General features: G+C 41.0%; 2 protein-coding genes across 2 annotated transcripts in view; both read right to left on the minus strand.

Moving 5' to 3' along the window:
• LOC124273711 (spectrin beta chain, non-erythrocytic 2-like) overlaps positions 1 to 6,408 on the minus strand; it is a 155,466-nt gene extending 149,058 nt beyond the window's left edge. The window contains 1 exon segment of the mRNA XM_046708997.1: positions 6,257 to 6,408. The gene's annotated coding sequence lies outside the window, so the exon portion shown is untranslated.
• A 10,063-nt stretch (positions 6,409 to 16,471) lies between these two features.
• Positions 16,472 to 19,272, minus strand: LOC124273672. Its single transcript, XM_046708945.1, has 2 exons — positions 19,128 to 19,272; positions 16,472 to 18,831 (listed from the first exon to the last, which is right to left on the minus strand). The coding sequence occupies exon 2, from the start codon at positions 18,293 to 18,295 to the stop codon at positions 16,976 to 16,978; it is 1,320 nt and encodes a 439-aa protein (XP_046564901.1). The 5' UTR covers positions 18,296 to 18,831; positions 19,128 to 19,272; the 3' UTR covers positions 16,472 to 16,975.
• Positions 19,273 to 20,371: the final 1,099 nt, after the last annotated feature.

Genomic DNA, 20,371 nt, shown 5'->3' on the forward strand with positions numbered 1-20,371 from the left:
GAACCACTGTGGAGGAACAAAACCCAACCTCCTCTCCAAAGAACTCATGGAGTATCGTGGACACAGAATGCACAGTTGTCATGAGTGAGTGAGTCAGTTTAGTTTATTCTGCTTTTAGCAATATTCAAACAAAATCACGGCAGGGGACACTAGAAAAGGGGCTTCACACATTGCACCCATGTGGGGAAACGAACCCAGGTCTTTGGTGTGACGAGCGAACGCTTTAGCCACTATGCTACCCCCCTGCGACAACAGTTGTCGTGTCTTTCAGATAAGACGTAACACGGTCAATAAAGCAATTACGCATGTGACATCACAGACAACCATTTGTATGACATGGAATAAGGTACATAGATGTTTCCAAACAATCTCATGACAAGGCTTAAAGAGAAACAATTTTATATGTTTTGAAGATTAGCACAACCACAACATTGTTATTTATTTCAATGTCTCTGTTTCACTTCCGACAAACCTAACAAAGATCAGCCAAGAAAAGCTTTAAGCAAATATGCAAATATAGCACTTTGTAATTGCTTGACGTTAGTGACATTTCCCCAACACTGCTTACCACATGTTTATCAAACATTATTGATACCAGCATGTTGAATTTCATGTCATCATATCCTGCCATTGTTCAGTGTGGTATGACTGAAGTTTCAAACATAAATACTATCTTCATCCTATTCACTTTGTACGCCTCACACAATGTTTGGCGGGCATGTCGAAAAACATTTTCAATTCTCTTTTCAGCAGCCAGAGAGTCATGTCAACATTTATACAAGGGATTACACTCTAACCTGTTTTAAGGAGTCATTTCACGGATGTGTGGATATTGATGGGGATAATATGCTCATTTCAAGGCCATTGATCGGTGTGGTCAACCCATAAAAACACTGAGCCAGCCTGTTGACAGATATGACATCCCTTTGATTCCAACACTAGAAATATGTGCAGCATACAATCTCAACCATCAACGACAAAACTATCACAGTTCACACTCACAAACCAGGGTCAGGTAACCTTCACCTTCAGGTCATAAGGATCCTTCTGATAATATACTGTCCATTTCTTTACATTCAATCACTGTGTATCATTTAAACAAAGAATTCATGATTTATAATTATATTTTCATAACTGTATGACTGATAACTGTCCTCTTGTTATCAAAAACAATTAATGGCTACCTATGTATACAGTTCAACAGATGTTAAGAAACAGTTTTCTTTCATATTACTATCATCTGTCGTGGTTCTTAACTTCTTTTGAGAAATATACATAGATAGGCAATAATTAACTGCATTCAGTAGTCAAGTATATAAGTGTTATTAGAATTGGGATTGGAAATAACATGAACACAGCTTTGGTGGATTATCAGATCGTATTATTTGAAGTGTGTGATTAATTTAGCATAATTCACCAACTGCACTCTGTAACCGTCATATTGACTTCCTCATTCATGCTCTATCGATGATAAGAAACTGATTAATGTCTTTAGGTAAGAGTTTACAAACATATTCTGAAAATAAAACCATTTCAAAAGAAACTAATCACATTCCAGCTTCTTAAGCCTAACCCATAGACTGCTCCTTCACAGGCCCTTAATCCTCTTATCGTAGGTTATCAGCAAATTCAGCGAGAGAATTTCTAATATATGTAAACTAAAAGCTGCATTAACGTCAGTTAAAAAGATACCACATCAACATTAGCATATGTTAAAAAGACACTTTCTACAGCTCAGGAAAGCCACACTGTGAAAGTGTGTACACATGTAACACTATCCGCCTACATCAGCTGATAGTACGGTGTGATACATGGCGGACCAGACCAACACAGGTATATTCTGTACTGGCCCATGGTTAATTACGCTAGTCAAACATAATTACCTTCTTGCTACAGGTAAGGTCTAGCAAAGAAGTAAACAGGTTGGTGCAGGGGGGTCACTCCGGATGATCCTCGTCTAAACACTTGCATGACAGGCACTGAGAACCAACACGCTCTCAACTCTGACATTTACGCTGAGTTGGGGATAAACTCTATCACCTCGATCTTGCAGCCGATGCAACAATTACATGTTAATTTGTGGTCGTGTACGAGTTTAAATTAGATTACCTGTCTATTAGCACAACATTTGACAACTTTTTACCCATTTTTTGTAAGTAAATACTAGTGAGCAAATAAGTGTACTTTTCACAACAGTTTGATAAAAAAAAACCCAATGATTTCATTAAGAACAAATAAAAAAGTGCAACTGACCCTGAAGCAATACTTTGTTGACCAAACAAAGATTTCTGCATCTATTTTTCCACAAATGGAAGAAGATTTATGCCAAGTCCATTTTGGGGCAAGTGAAAAGGAAAATTAGGATACCCAATTGAGATGAACACAAGCAAGTACATAACTCAATGACCCAAAAAGGTATCTGTAGCTCTGCATCTACTACAACACAGCTGCAGAACTGCCACACCATCAATCAATATACAGTGTATTTGCTTTCATTCTTAATGAATCATAATGAGAGCCATTCCTGCTCCCGCCCACAATATGTGACAAATGGCTGATTCAGCAAACATTTTCATGTTTGAAAGCTATAACGATCAAGTTTTTACCCACAAACATATTAACAAAACCACAGCAACAAAAAACACGAACATGTAAAGATTATCATGATTATAGAGTAAAAACATTGTTAGGAAGGGGATATCAATATTGTCAGTTGGGTAATTGGAAAAGAGACTGATTATGTGAGTCGAATCAATTCTGCCTGAACCATGTAATCATAACTGAATACTGCCCCATACTTACACTGACCATGCCTATCAATATCCACTGACCAATGTTTGCTGGAACCAATTCTAATAATCCACATATCAAACTAACTCCAAGACAAACAAATTTCTAAAGGCCTAAATCTATACTGAGGCACTCAAGATAAGAACATCTTTTAGCCATACTTCAAAAGAATAGCATTCCAGCATGAAGCAAAAATGACAGTCAATACTGTCAGCGGTTCTGGTGATCCTGGAGCAGCAGCAGCAGCAGCAATAGATGGCCTCCTTGCCAGACACTGTGTTGACAGTCAATGGCAATGGATTTTCAATGTGGAGACAATAGAACTCTTGTGTGTCTACAGTTCTGTCCACACAGCATGGCAGAGATATTGTGTTCTCCATACATGACGGTCCGCAAAACACATAGCTGTGCACCTGAAACCCCTGGCAGTCAATGCCCATGTTGGATGAGGCGACCCAAAGGTAAACCACCGCAACCTAATGCTGGATATTGGTCCGTCTGGTAATTCAAGGCACACTTCAGGATTGGTGAACAAATTTATCCGTACACTTTGCCGCACCTTTGAGCAATCAGAAAGTTTTCGCAAAAATTTGGATGCAAAATAAATTGAACTGCATCTCCACAAATGCAAATTTGTTTCCCTGACAAGGATCCCTTACAAGATGAAGTTCCAACAGAGACGGCCAGAGATATCACATGACCTGTGTCACGTGATTGCCCTGGTGTATCGACCTGACACTCACACTCAGACAAGACTGCCAACTCAGGGGAACTCTTAAAAACCATTGAAATTAAAAAGACAGAATTGTTTTTGAATGTCTCTCTTATATTGAGTATTTCCATTAAAAGCATATAATTCCATGGCGAAATTCATTTGAACACCTCATATACCAAACATAGAAACTGTCCGCTCAGTCTTCACTGCAAAAAAACATAACCATCCCCCCCAAAAAGAAAATATTCATGATTCCCTATTTTATTCAGGATATTAAAAAATGGACAATAATAACAATCCCATATTACATAGTAAGTGTACATGTACATGTTTGTGATATCGATCTCACAAAATAATTCTTTTGAAATACATGAATGTATCCCAACCATTAAGTATGAAATTATGAACACAGTTGGTTTGGAAGGTGAAGCTGACACACTGCAACAAAACAATTAGTATTGCAACTTTTTTCGTAACATCTGGCAAATTGGACATGAAAATCAAATTATGTTGTTCAGTGTATTTAGACATGAGATAAACAATAATATCATTTGAATCTCGTTCAGTTTGTTCTGAGATTGAACTGAGCACAAACACAAATTTTTCAGATTTTAAGCTGACACTGCTTATGCATCCTCAGAGCGTTTCCAGACACTTTGATAAAACTTTTTCTCAACACAAGATATCTGCAGACAACAAGACTGCAACCAAGTCCTAACTCTTGAAATAAAGTGCTACCCGTACAGGTCATCAACCAACACTACATATTTGCAAGCAACCTCTACCCACATCAACATTAGAACCACAATAGCTCCTGAGAAGACTACTGTTCGCTGAAAACATTCCGTCTTCAACAAAAATTCAAACCACAACGCAGCACTAAACAGACAAGTTCTAAGCAGCATTGAACTACCTATTGAAGAAAATGGGTCAAACGGTGGAGCTTTAACAAGCAGTTTACCAATACAGGTCCTCTAATCACTACCCACACAACACTGTCAACCAAGCCTGACAAGAACCCACTCCCTGGCTGTCGGCCACTCCGCGGACTCAGTTAGTTGTTATATAAAGAGGGGAACACCTCACATAAGTATCTTACACAACACTTTATCATGTGTGACTGCACTCTGTTTTATTGTTTCTTGTATCCGTGAAACACTTGACTGCTTCTGACAAAACAGCTTACCATAACTAAACTACTCTTATGCATAAAGCGTGATAGAATGTTACAGCATAGAGTTCCTCTGTTCCCACTTTAGGACTCAACCCTAACATTTTTAGGAACAGTTTTATCAATTACATGTAAACATGGCATTATTCTATGCACTGAAGGTGCTAAATTTGAGGTAATAATTACATTCCAAGGACAATAAAAATTGGAAAAAAAATCATTTAAGTAACCTATAGTGTTTATGACCTATGGGACCTATCACTGTTAAGTTGACACACTCAGTATCCTATCTAGTATCCAGCTACACTTTTCATGATATTTAGAACAAGCTGCATATAAATGCTTTTAAAACAATCTGGAATTTAACTGAATTTAATGGGAAATGTGTGACAGTTAGGCAAGTCTTGATGTCAGACTGGCAGCTCCTGATGTCCAATGTTGAAGCATGTCTGTGACAGTTACATTCAAGCAAGTCTGTTGAGAAGGAGGGCTATTGATCTGGGACAGCAACCCTTCTGTAATTGATTAGCTTGAGGTATCGAGGAGGATCCATCAATATTTCATCCATTTAATGCAGTGATACGACAAAAGAGGCATATTCTAAGACACTTTCTTGTATAGCCAAGGCTTTAATACGTGCAATGTAATCAAGTAGGATATTTTATTGATATTAAAAGGTTAAATGTTTTGGTTCTGTGAATCAAAATTTGATGTGTTTCACGTTTGGGGTTTTCCCTCTAATGGTCAGTGGTGCCATTAGTTGCTGGACACCGTTGAGTGTCTTTATACCTTATATCATTATAAGCGTAACTGGTGACATTAAAGGCTGGTCACCTCAGTGTGACACAAGACAAGGGGGTCAGTGTTGATCCTAGGTTTTTGTTCTCCAGACATGATCAGATGACACTTCAGGTTTAGCCCAAACAGGTCTTGGTAAAACAGTTTAAAACCCTAGACTCTCTCACAATGCAGAAAATACATCTCCTTCCCGCTGTAGTGTACACAGTCGCTGTCACACAAAACTGCATCATAGGACGACATGTGTGATTTTTCATATCAAAATACTGAGAGAAATTCAATACCTGAACATGTGTTACTTCTATTGGCGTTATTGAATCTAATACGTTCATGCTCTGGTTCTCTGTCAACACTTGACTGGCCAATTACCTCTTTCACCTGTGCAAGACCACTTAATATGAAGGGGTACCCCCTGTGTTATAGAGGTATGTGCAGTGATGCGCTAACTTGCTATCACTGGTGGAATGCTGGCTAGAATCTACTGTGCCGTCAACCCGCTACGCTCTCGCCCCATCTAAGCTGTTTGCCAACTTGGCACTGCTCTCAGTTCAACCGACGAACATCAAGACAAAATGACTGAAATCATCACATGTGATCAATTGGACAATTCAGCAACAAATTTCAAATGTGTCATTTTGACCTCAGATGTGACATCATTCATGTCATTCAAATTATAGAAGGCGCGTAAATAAGACAACCGTGAACTTTCTGTCCGATTTGTCACCATTCCAACTCAAGAGTCCCACGATTGCTAAAACACAAACCGAAAAGAGACAACTTACCTCAGCAGTATATCCGTTCGCGTACTTCAATTTGCAATGATATTCCACGTGTTAGGTGCAACATGCACTATCCTTTCAGCCACACCTTCCAATTCAAGTCGTGTAGCGAGATCCGTATCACTGAGTAATGGCTGGTCGTCTCACCTGTCGCAGACGGCTACCTGTCAGTCGACACAGCGCACCTAGCGGCAAAAACGTAAACTATTTGCTGGGCGGTGCTGTGTGGGACATTCATACCTTGACCTGAGATAATGGGACAACGGAGAATGGCTTGCTTTGTGGCAGAGAAACCAAACTGTTTGCTAACCGCAAAAATTGTATTTGTTTATTTTAAGCATAGGAGAAAGTGCGACATTATTATATTTGAACATGTCGTTGCAACATCGCGGTTTTTCAGTTGTTTGTACTTTTATTGACATTTTTTCCAGGCTTGTAAGTGTATTCTAGATTATAACGGGACTTGATTTCATGTCTCTACTTTTATTTGCTTTACCGATAAAGAAATGTCATTTGGTGCATATTTAACTTCAAATTCGAATTTAATTGCGTCGTATTAGTTGTATGGCGATTTATCTGTTTAACTTAGTTTTGTGTAAATTTTTAACCAAAAATACCCACATTTATGAGCGGAACAATATCAATTATGTTTTTCTATCTGGTGCCTATACGTTTTCGAAAGAAATCATTTTAAGAAAACAAGGTTACTGATTAAAAAGGAAAAATACGAAGTTGCTTTCCTCCGCGTGGACCCGTGAAGATCGAGGTTATATTGGTCTTCAGTAACCATTTAACAATTGTCGTAAGAGGCAACTAACGGGATCGGGTGGTCGGGCTCGCGGACTTGGTTGACACGTGTCATCGTATCCCAGTTGCGTAGATCGATGCTCATGATGTTGATCACCGGATTGTCTGGTCCAGACTCGATTATTTACAGACCGCCACAATATAGCTGGAATATTGCTGAGCGCGGCGCAAAACTAAACTCACTCACTCACTCACTTTACAAAACGTGATGCAAATAGATACTTGTAGAGGCGGCCGTAATACACCCGTGAAGATCTGGGTTAGAATTGATCTTCAGTAACCCATGCTTGTCGTAAGAGGCGACTAACGGGATCGGGTGGTCAGCTTCGCTGACTTGGTTGACACATGTCACCGGTTCCCAGTTGCGCAGGTCGATGCTCATGCTGTTGATCACTGGAGTGTCTGGTCCAGACTCGATTATTTACAGACCGCCACCATATAGCTGGAATATTGCTGAGTGCGGCGTAAAACTAAACTCACTCACTCACTCACTTTACAAAACGTGATGCAAATAGATACTTGTAGAGGCGGCCGTAATACACCCGTGAAGATCTGGGTTAGAATTGATCTTCAGTAACCCATGCTTGTCGTAAGAGGCGACTAACGGGATCGGGTGGTCAGCTTCGCTGAGTTGGTTGACACATGTCACCGGTTCCCAGTTGCGCAGGTCGATGCTCATGCTGTTGATCACTGGAGTGTCTGGTCCAGACTCGATTATTTACAGACCGCCACCATATAGCTGGAATATTGCTGAGTGCGGCGTAAAACTAAACTCACTCACTCACTCACTTTACAAAACGTGATGCAAATAGATACTTGTAGAGGCGGCCGTAATACACCCGTGAAGATCTGGGTTAGAATTGATCTTCAGTAACCCATGCTTGTCGTAAGAGGCGACTAACGGGATCGGGTGGTCAGCTTCGCTGACTTGGTTGACACATGTCACCGGTTCCCAGTTGCGCAGGTCGATGCTCATGCTGTTGATCACTGGAGTGTCTGGTCCAGACTCGATTATTTACAGACCGCCACCATATAGTTGGAATATTGCCGAGTGCGGCGTTAAACAGCAAATCAACTAAACCAAGTCCTCCGCGTGTATTTTCCTGCATGGTTTTAATGGATTTCGATTTTCAGTAATTCGTTCATACCTCGCGCACGGTATAATTATGTTGATTACCCGAGGAGGGACAGCTCATACGTGCTGTAATTAATTGTTAATTAAGACACGAGACACCTGGATCTGCAAAATATCTGTTCAAAATCAATTTTAAGACATAAACCAAACAGACGGTTTCTTTTGACTGTTTTCCTTTTGCTTTGTTCATTGTTTCCTGGTCTGGGGTTTGAGCTGTCAGACTGAACGCAGTATTTTTAATATAAAAATTAAAATACAGCAACAAAAGCTGTCTGCTAGTAGTTACAATTACAGGTTGTCATAGGGGAGGGTGATGAGTATGACTCAATGCAGCCACATGGACCGTCTGAATATTATGTTTTTTGTTTTGTTATCTGTTGGGTAGCGCCGCACTCAGCAATTTTCCAGGTAAGTGACAGCAGTCTGTAAATAATCGAGTCTGGAGCAGACAATCCAGTGATCAACAGCATGTGCATCGATCTACGCAGTTGGGATACGATGGTATATGTCAACCAAGTCAGCGAGCCCGACCACCCGATCCCGTTAGTCGCCTCTTACGACAAGCATGGGTTACTGTACACAGGGGCTTGTCACACTTAGAAACAGAGTTAGAAAGACATAGGTATATAGACCCAAACTTAGTACTATATAAAAGGACCTTTTATATAGTACGAGGTTTGGGTCTATATACCTATATGTCTTTCTAACGCTGTTTCTAAGTGTGACAAGCCCCTGTGTTACTGAAGACCAATTCATATACACTTCCCATGAAAACGTAAACAATGGTAGATGTTTGGTTTGTCGATATTTAGTAAGTGTTGGGTGGAAGTAGAGCGAGGAAGGTAATGTGAAGTGGAGTTTATTGTGCATCTGCGTGCGTGTCTGTGTCATCTGTCATGACGCCGGGGATCGAACCTCCGACTTCCGCTCTCCAGCAAACGCTCAACCCACTATGCCAAGGAAGCGGTTAGAGCGGGAGGAGGGTGGTATGTGGGGTGGATCAGGGCAGTCCACGAGGATGCTTAAACGTTACTGAGCCCGGGAGGGTAAGTGGTTACATGTTTGCTCTCCACAGATGACCCTCAGTATATATGTTATGTACATATGCATTATCGCCACACCCATGTCTTCAACACAGCATGGGTGCACAGGCTATCATACACTCAAGAAGTGGGTTATCTGCAGCTTGACTCCATATAGGTCAAGTCGGCATAAGCGCAGTTTTCTATATGCAGTATATACTTGGTTTAAACGAAACCAAAGGAGGTTGTAAACGTGAGTTCATTTTGCCTTCAGTTTAGTTTAAACCTGTGAAGATTTAATAGGATACATTAGAAGTAGCCTTCCTCCGTTAAAGATCCGGGTTAGAATTGGTCTTCAGCAACCCATGCTTGTCGTAAGAGGCAACTAACGAGATCGGGTGGTCAGGCTCGCTGACCTGGTTGACACATGTCATCGTATCCCATTTGCGTAGATCGATTCTCACGATGTTGATCACTGGATTGTCTGGTCAAGACTTTTTTTTTAATTTTTATTTTTTTTTGAATCTCAACCATCCAGGTCCAGACTTGATTATTTAAAGACCGTCGCCATACAGCTGGAATATTGCTGTGTGTGGCATAAAACTAAACTCACTCACCCACCCTTTAGGTTAAGATCTGGACGTTGTATTTTTGCTTGTACCAAACGTTACCGACTGCTGTACGGAGACGCGCACCGAACTACAACCTGTGCAGCAAACTGGTGAGTCCATCGGACAATGATAAGAAGAAAATACATTTCAAATTTAAAACACACGAATAAAAAAAATAAGAGTATTTATTAAATATACAGCAACAAGAGCATGCAGTACAGAGGCAGCTAAGATGGTTTACACGATAGAACAGGACATGACATTAATGCAATATTTTTATTATTTCATATTATAGGATATTTATATAGCGCACATATCCACGCACTAGTGCATGCTCAAGGCGCTGGTATTTTATAGCAATGATTAAATTATAGCAATGATTATAAGAATATATCAAACTGATGACGTTGTGACGGAATTCATAATGTTTAATATTATACGTACGTTTCAACATAATCACCAATTCTATTTACACGATATTCGATGAACCACTATTTTGAATGTGTATTTCAACAATTTGAGAATTTCAGGGAAAAATTTGTTTTTGGAGTTTTTGCGAGATAGTTAATTAGTATGTGTGTATGCATAGGTTATCTGGTGATCCTAGTGGTTAAAAGTCATACCTGGGTTCGATTCTCCAGTTGCGTCTGATGTGTGAGGCCCACTTCGTGTGTTCCCCGATTAGTATTGCTGGAATAATGCTAAAAGCGGGCTAAAACCCGATCACTCTCTCTGTACAACTGGGCTTGGCTACGCTTAACACAGTTCGTGTGTGATCATAATTCAGCTGTTATGTCATGAAAAAATATCTATACAATACGTCATGTTACATGAAGTACAACCGTAAAGATTTAATCACTTAGTTGTTACATGTACCTGCTTGTACGATTTGATAAGTTAAAGGTGTCCGGCCGCATTTGATTGTTCTAACCTGCCATAAACTATACTAGGACAATAAAAAGTACATTAACACTGAATCCCCCCTACCTACAAACGCCCCCAAACAAAAGAAACACGCACAAAAAAAAAAACACCCCCAAAACAACCTACCCCAAAACAAAGCAAAAACAAAAACAAAACAAACAAAAAACAAAACAAAAAACAAAACAAAAAAACAAAACAAAAAAAAAACAAACAAAACAAAACAAAAAAAAAACAAACCCCCAAAACAAACAAAAATAAAACCACAACACAAAAACCCCAAAAGATTAAACAAAATTAAAACAAAAAAACAAAACAAAACACACTAACCAAAACAACAAATACAAAAGAAAAAACAAAACTAAACGCACACACCCAAAACATATAGTATGGAAAAAACACCCCAAAAAACCACCCACCAACAAAGCGGTTCATATGGAGCTTTTTTTATACCAACAAAGAAGGAAAACAATCCTTCTTACTTGCTTTAAGCCACGGTTTTACCATGTATTGACAGTCCATTATCAGGTGGTGAGGGCCTGTGGCCATCCATGCCCTATGATTCAGCGTGATTGCGCTGTATCATCTTTGTTATTTATTATAATTAATTACAAAGATTGAATCATAAGTGTCAATAATTATATATACCTTGAACAATAATAATAAAACAGTAATCACAGTAACCATCATCGTTATTATTGTTATTATTCCATTAAGATGAGTCTCCATGTTTCTGATGTTGTTCAACACAAATATCGGAGGTAGGGTTTAGCTTGCTACACAAATTTAAGATTTCTTTCTACAAAGTTTTCAACACGATTTCACAGAAAGACGACACATTCCTTGTAGTCCTTAACATGCTTAATGGATAAAGTTATTAGCTGTCAAATTAACACCGCAGCGATGAGTGTGACTATTACAAAAGTTAATTTTTTGTGTGTTAAATATTTTAACCCCTCGCGAGGAGTTTGGCCACGCGTCAGCACAGCCTGGGGGTACAGCGCTGGGAGATAAGGAAGATACTGCTTCGTCATGTCTGTGGTCTGTCATGTTCGTGCCTACACACTGTATTGCTGGCATTAAGCATGCAGGTGAACTGTCAGCATGTCAACACTTGCCGTAAGCAAAGAAGAATTTATGGCGAGACATTTTCACTGATTCGTTTTGCTCAATAACTCGTTAAGATGCCTTTCAACTTGATGAGCGTGACGTAAGCTTGGTCCATGAGACATCACGTACATAGCGTATTCATGATAGGAATGCCAGAGTAAGAACTGTTTATTAAAAGACAGTATATACTTAAAATTGGATCTAATCAAATAAAGTACAAACGAGACAAGGGCTGAAAGGTCACAGAAACCAGGTCTGATTTAACCCAGGTAGTGACTGTACACTGTTGTTTTTTTGTTTAACGCCGCGCTCAGCTATATGGCGATGTTCTGTTAATAATCGAGTCTGGACCAGAAAATCCAGTGATCTACATCATGAGCATGGATCATAAGCATCGATACGATGACATGTGTCAACAAAGTTAGCGAGCCTGACCACCCGGTCTTACGACGAGCATGGGTTGCTGAAGATCAACTCTTACCCGGGTCTTTACGGATATACTATACATGGAAGCATGGGAACCGACTCTGGAAAGCCGTTTTTTTATATAAAATGGGAGCTTATGTGTATAATATATACTGAAAGGTATGTAGGTTCTTGTGGTTTGTTAACCCCGAACGATCTCCATTCGGAGCATATATTCCAATGGGAGTGACACAGCCTGGTCAAAGTAATGGTTCCAATGTTTGACTGCTTGACTGGTATCTCGTCTCTATATATGCATCAAGTTGTTTCTGATATAAACTGAAGGATTCATGTGTATTGACTCCAGACAGAGGACACCAACTGTTTGTTCCGTTCATAATTTAAACATTTCCAAACATATAGATCTAAACATTTTCTTGACAACGAGAGGGATTTTCTAAGATGGATACTTGTTCCCAATCCTTTTCTTGAATGAATAAAATATGTTTAAAACAAACACACCACACCACCCCGTAACGTGCATCTAACGTAATTCTCCGTCCACTTGTCTCGTGACTGGACCAGTCTATCGATGCCCAGTGATGAGTATAGGACTACGCAAGACATGTATCATGTATCATTTATGTTGGAAGAACGCCTCGTCTCTGTTTGATACAGACAAGTAACTTGAAAAGGAGTTCCAGTGAGCTCAGAGATTCAGAAGCTGGGGAAATCTAGACTTGCTTCATCTGGACATTTTGCAGGGACTGTGAGGCACTCTACATGATGGTTGACAAGCTTCTCATGACAAGCCTAAGGTCTTAAAGTGATGTCTCGGACAATATGACCCCCTGTTGTCTTGATTGCATGCACGACTATAAATGATACCTCAATGGTTGTCCAAAACAAAATCCTAACGTCTAACCGTCTTGCCTGTGACGCACGTGTTAGATGCACACGTGTCATCGTACACGTGTCTCAATAGCGACGTGTTTAGAAACTCAGCCTTTATAACTGTTCTGCAGGGATTTTACTGTTTCATTCCACACAGTTTACACAGTAAGTACAGACGTGCATACACTCACTGTCACCATTTCTTACTTCATTACACCCGTGAAGATCTGGGTTATAATTGGTCTTCAGTAACCCATGCTTGTCGTAAGAGGCGTCTAACGGGACCGGGTGGTCAGGCTCGCTGACTTGGTTGACACATGTCACCGGTTCCCAATTGCGCAGATCGATGCTCATGCTGTTGATCACTGGATTGTCTGGACCAGACTCGATTATTTACAGACCGCCGCCATATAGCTGGAATATTGCTGAGTGCGGCGTAAAACTAAACTCACTCACTCACTTTACAAAACGTGATGCAAATAGATACTTGTAGAGGCGGCCGTAATACACCCGTGAAGATCTGGGTTAGAATTGATCTTCAGTAACCCATGCTTGTCGTAAGAAGCGACTAACGGGATCGGGTGGTCAGGCTCGCTGACTGGGTTGACACATGTCATTGTATCCCAACCGTGCAGATCGATGTTCATGCTGTTGATCCCTGGATTGTCTGGACTCGATTTTTTAAAGACCGCTGCCATATAGTTGGAATATTGCTGAGTGCGGCGTAAAACTCAACTCACTCACTCACTCACATTACAAAACGTGATGCAAATAGATACTTGTAGAGGCGGCCGTAAAATACCAACCCCAACAATCTTGTGACGCTCAGATTGTTGGAGCTCGTCAGTAGGACTTGAAGACACTGTCAACTATGGAATCCGAGAAGGGACATTGTCGCGTTGTCGCATTGTCGCCCTCTCAAAAACAAATAAAATGAGGCAAAACAAACCAAAACGCGATACGCGACATTGCGACAATTCGACAAATGGGCGAAATGTCGCGTTGTCGCGTTTTGGTTAATTTTGCCTATTTTGTTTGTATTTGAGAGGGACAACGCGACAATGCGACAACGCGACAATGTCCCTTCCAGGATTCCATAGTCAACACAGTTACTAGCTTTAATACTGAACGTCAGCAACAAGTGTTTTCCGAAGATAGACGGAGGATGTAAAATACATCCCACCTTTTTAGATTTATTACATGAATCCCGTGAAGATCCGGGTTAGAATTGATCTTCAGTAACCCATGCTTATTAAGAGGCGACTAACGGGATCGGGTGGTCAGGCTCGCTGTCTTGGTTGACACATGTAATCGTGTCCCAGTTGCGTAGATTGGTGTTCATGCTGTTGATCACTGGATTGTCTAGCCCAGGCGTCAAACTAAACTCACTCACTCATTTATTACATGAATATCATACAAATGTTGCCAAACAAGTAAACAATTATTGTATTTCACTAACGATGAAACACACATGGATGAACGATTTCTTTATTATACATAATTAATAAATAACTGTAGAAGCGGAAATCTGATAGCAACAAGCCCATTCGTTAAATACATATACACATGTACCGTATTTTAAAGAAATATGAAATATGAACTGGAATGACTCTCTTCTTGTGTATATGGGTATGTAAAAACATTCTTTACAGAAAAATACGTCTACATCCGTCTATTTCGAAATACCTAAGGTCCTCTGAACTGTACCTCGAAATATCCTAGGTCATCTGTACTGCACTATGAAATATCGTAGGTCCTCTGAACTGTACCTCGAAATATCTTAGGCCCTCTGAACTCCCCCTTGAACTATCTTATGCCCTCTGCACTGTACGTCGAAACATCTGCATGCTCCAAGATTCCCTTATAAACAGTTTGTGGTTTATGTGATGTTGATGTGTTATAAAGTATTCCATGCCGGATGTTTCATTCCGAACCGATGGTTACACTAAAACATATTTATTCGATATATAGACATCCCGGGCAAAAGAAACTATACACAATTGTATTGACAAACAATTACAAACGTCATCAAAACGTTACGCCTGAAAACATTCGAAGAAATAACACACACTGCCAGCTTAAGGTAAACTAGACTTTTCTACTTGTTTTCAGAACAACTATATCTTGTTTGCTTCATTTTAACCTAACATGGGTATAAACCTTCCTTTGCCCCTCCAGCTAGTAACGACAAAGCTCTTTGAACACCCATACGGGAACCCTGATAAGTGCAGCGTTAGCTTTGTTTCTTTCCTAAACCAGATACTATTTAATTCAGAGGTGAAGCTCACAGATATCTAAGTCTATAGTTTGTTTGCAGTGAAAACGTACCGATGAATTTCACTTTAAACAAAGAAGTAACTCGAATAAAGTTAAATGAAGATCCTCATAACTTTACCTTGTCAATTGAACATTTAAATCTCATAATTTTATTCAACCTAGCATAACAGTTGTTTAACAAACGATCATAGATTCAAATCACTATTATTTGCTTGTATTACAAAGGGGTAAGCACATTAAATGAAACACCGAGAACAAGTAGGGTTGGTCTAAGTTAACGCTTATCACGTACCGCACGTGAATTTGTTTCACTGTTCCAACTACTGCGCTTACCCCCTTGTAATACTTTTGACTGACAATGCTGCCAGTACAAATTTTTAAAGCACTTCATCTGGAGATTCTTGAGAGGCATTTAGAAGTTGGTGAATATATAAGACGAGTATATGGATGACAACTTCTTGTTTATTGTATAACACACCGTTTCTGGGCTACTTCTTGCCCCTTCTTCAGGTGATTCAATCAGAAACGTTGTGTTATACAATAAACAAGAAGTTGTCATCCATATACTCGTCCCATATATTCATCTCTGAGTCAAACCGTCCTCTATACACGATACAAATCATATGACCGAGGCACTTGGAACCAAAAGGTGCAAAATGGGGACATACAGCATGACCATGTTTCCAGGATGTGCACACATTCACTTGTTGATACTTAAATTAAGTGATAGATTTTGACAGATAGAGGATATACAAAAGTCTGTCCTGACCTTCAAAGGCCAAGGTAGACAGTCTTTGCATACATTACTACACCTAGCAGGGCACAACAGTCTTCAGAGTCATCATTGCCATAGGTGACATATCTTGTATAGTTCTTCAGGGGGCGGTGGGGTAGCCTAATGGTTAAAGCGTTGGCTCGTCACGCCGAAGACCCGGGTTCGAATCCCCACATGGGTACAACTGACTGACTGAGTTTAGTTTTACGCCGCTTTTAGCAATTTTCCAGCAATATCACGGGGGACAGCCCATTTCTGGTGTCCCCGCCGTGACGATGTTGCTGGAATATTGCTAAAAGCGGCGTAAAACCAAACTCAGTCAGTCAGTTCTTCGGATAAGGAGGAATCATAACACGTGATTCATATCAGATCTTGCCTGAGACACAATTTCCCATCGGTGGGTTGGCCATTGGTATAATTGCTTGCTCATTACGATTCAACTGGTTCTAATGCTCACATATGTGTGCACAAGTGTTTGTGTTGCAGTATAGCCTTTGTCTCCCCAGTTCCATCCACATTATAAACTAGTAATATGAATGGAAAAGTCTTCATCTTTATGAGCGATGACCAGAAAGTTTAGGTCCAGAGTGAATGAGTTTAGTTTTACGCCACTTTTAGCAATATTCCAGCAATATCACGACCTGGAAATGGGCTTCACACATTGTACCCATGTGGGGAATCGAACCCGGGTCTTTGGCATGACGACCGAACACCTTTACCACTAGGCTACCAGAGTCCAGAGACACTCAGTAGTGTCTGGCCGTATCATTTATGCTGACCTTCAGTGTCTGGTATATCATACCTTCTGAGGTAGTTGCAGGTTCTGAGAAATTCCCACCACTGGGACACCTCCCCATCCTCCTCCCCTACCTCCTCCAGCGCCATCTGGCGGGCACGCAGCTGCTGAAACATCGGCACCGTCTTCATCCACTTCTCGGCCTTGAAGCGACATCTATCCAGTTCCGTCTTTCCTTCGTCTGTTTCCGGTTTACTTTCCTTGTCGCCATCTTGTCCAGGCTTCGCCAAAGAAGATTCTTTCTTCCCGAAGGTAAATGCCTGGTTCCTTTCTTTGTTTGCAGTCTGCCACTGTCCCGGGTCAGTGTATCTCAGTGTCAGATCATGTGACGCTCGCACTACGAGCGAGGACCGCGACTGGCCATGCTGCCCTCTCTGGTAGATCATGGCAGTCTTTATCAGTCTCTCAACTGGCTTCGTTTCGACAGAGGCAGCTTCAAGACGCCTGATCTGGTCAATGTATTCAGCTGGATTTTCTTTCACGTGTCTCAAATACTCCGTTACAGCCTTGTGTGCGTTCTTATTGAAATCGTCCTCCATCTTCCTTCTAGCCAGTTTGGTTTTTGATGGAAGAGGTCTTCCCTTGCCGTCGTTCGTAGCAGGAGAATTAGGCCTTGATCCGTCATGAATCTGTTTATCCTGACCGTCTTCGGTTTGAGTTATGACGATTTCAGGCAATAATATTTCACTCTCGTCGCACTTCGAAATGACGGACACTTTCCTTTCACTGACAACACTGTCCCGTCTAATGTCTTTTAAGTCACTCTTTGTTTGGCGCTTGGGTTCCTGTTTCTTGGAAGATGTGCCTGTGTCATATCCTGCATCCTTCAGGGCCTTGTCATGGCAGTTGAAGAAACTCCGTCGTGGGAGGAAGGCGCTGAGTTCTTCTTTGGTGAATTTAAAGGACGCGTCCCAGTTGTTGTTAGAGGACCTCCTGGGACATGTGTACATTTCCGATTCCTTCAGAGATTGTCGTCTGCCTCTTCCACGTCCCCTGCACGCCATGTTTCTTGCAGAATCTGGTAGAGTCATCTCACCATCAAAACGCCCGTGCGTTGACGCTTCAGACAGACGCTCCTGGACACAAAGCTCACACGGCGATACATTACCGGTTGAGCCACCCGTCAAGTCTGAGACACTCTGGTCGAGATTTATACATTTACCTAATCTATGCCTGATTATGTTTCTAAGTTTCGTCTCAGTATCTACTTCTAACAACTGGGGTACGTCCAAGTATGCTCCAAGCCGACCATTGGTAGATATAGCAGTTCTATCAGCTATGGTATCCATCGTGAGGGTGACTTCAATATCACAAACACTACCACAGCATAACCAGGTATGTATCGACACAATATGAATGAATATGCCTTGTCTTTGTAGTGACCTTTGTTGGGTAGTGTTTGTCTGATAGGGAAGAGTCCAGTTACGCCATGTTTACATATCCTGTCACACCATGGCGTGACCGACTAACATCGCACATGAGTGTTCGCTGGCCCACATCAACTACTATTATATTACAGAATGGTTTACCTTTCATGTAGTGTAATTACAACACTAGACCCAAGGAGGCCCTCGGGGAACGTTGATAGCCATTAGTAAATACTTGAACAGGCATATATGTAGATTATGGACTTGGAGAAACTCCGTGATAATGTTCGAGTGACATACTATAGTATACTCATATCAGCACTCCAGCTTGACTTGAACAGTGTGTACACTGGCACAGAACACGGGTTCACTCTGCAGGATTTGCTTGTCCAAAATGGCTTGGTGGAATGTCCTTGGGTGAATACCGTTGTCAATAGCCCAGACTGTAACGTGATATGCTGAAAAGATTCAGTAAGGCAATAAGTTCCTTACGTAAACATTGTGTCAATCATGTCTTCAAAAAACACACAAGTTTCATACAATATATACCATAAAGCGTGGTCGTTATTCTGTTTAACAATGTCTTCTGCTTTGTCGTCTGCGTCACTCAAATTCGTATGACTGTTGTTTCGGCAAGAGAGCCAATACTTCTGTCTCAGTCGCCTTTTCATGAGATGTCCCTCAGTTGTGGCAGTCCAGTGATCCGAATGAGTAACAGTCAACTTTTACCAACAATAATGGAACCCTCACTCACAATCAAACCATTTATCCAAGTCGTGTGCCTCTACCACTGAGATGACTTTTGTGGTATAACTCCCATCTTCACCAAACTATGTACTTCAGTCTACCCCTGGCTTCACAACTGTGGCGTCACTTCTACTCAACCACAGAGAACAGACGCCAACACCAGCCGAATGTGCACTGACTGAGATAGGAGCCGTGACTCTAGATAAGGACAGGAGTTAAGTGGCCAGGGCATCAACAGTGTTTACCTTGCATGTATTATCAATCCCCGGAGACGTATGAGCATATCTCACATGGATCTTTCAGTGATTCAAAAAGCTGTGATTGATAGTAACAGTAGTTAAAGCTGTGAACGCACTTTGGTTGTGTACCGTGTTTGGCAGGGGTCATTGAGAGTGATGAGGGCTGCTTGCACGCCATGCCCTGATCAAATGTGTCATAATGTGCCACCTTTTATTCTTCAATGGCACAAAACAATGTCGTGGGCTGCTAGCGCAAGGCCTGAGCAGGTTATGGATACAAAACTTGCAGCTCGAGTTACCCCTTATGAACCTCCTTCGTTCTAAATGTCTACTGGGAGACCCAATTTACAATCTCCAACCCTATCCCACTATTGAATAGTTTTACAGCGGCGTAACTATGGTTTTATAAAAAAAGTGGTGACAAATCTGTCTAAACCGGGTTTGCGTGCAACCGGGGTTTAAAGTTAGGGGGTAATTTTCTATGTTTGTTGAATGATTCGCTTATTTACTGTAATTTTGTAATTGAGCTGTTAATACTTTGTAATTGTTAATGCTTATGTAGTGCTGCTACAATATTGAATATTTCAGTCTAAGTCTAAGGTATCAGAATTTTGGTGACAGAATCATATGATCGTCGTTCGAATCCGACAGTTTCGGGTGGTTGACACATGTTATTGTTTCCCAGTTGCGTAGATCGATGCTCATGCTGTTGATCACTGGGTTGTCTGGTCCAGGCTCGATTCTTTACAGACCGCCGCCATATAACTGGAATATTGCCGAGTGCGGCGTATAACTAAACTCACTCACTCACTCCACATATCAACAGGTACCCTGTTACTACTTGGGATATTCGATGAAATGAACTGACCGTAAAGTATATTTCATGGACAATCAACGTGGGATAGCTGTAATATTGCTGTTCATTTCGTCAAAAAGCACCACTCACCTACTGCCAGAGTCGATCTCGGGTTTACTTCATCCAGAATACAGGATATACCCTCAAGACCCTCCA

Source organism: Haliotis rubra, unplaced genomic scaffold, assembly GCF_003918875.1.
Source record: "Haliotis rubra isolate DU_JTF1 unplaced genomic scaffold, ASM391887v1 Scf183, whole genome shotgun sequence".
NCBI classification, from domain to species: domain Eukaryota; kingdom Metazoa; phylum Mollusca; class Gastropoda; order Lepetellida; family Haliotidae; genus Haliotis; species Haliotis rubra.

Coding starts and splice junctions, on each gene's coding strand:
- LOC124273672 (XM_046708945.1), bottom strand. CDS start 18,295: ATGGATACCATAGCTGATAGAACTGCTATATCTACCAATGGTCGGCTT.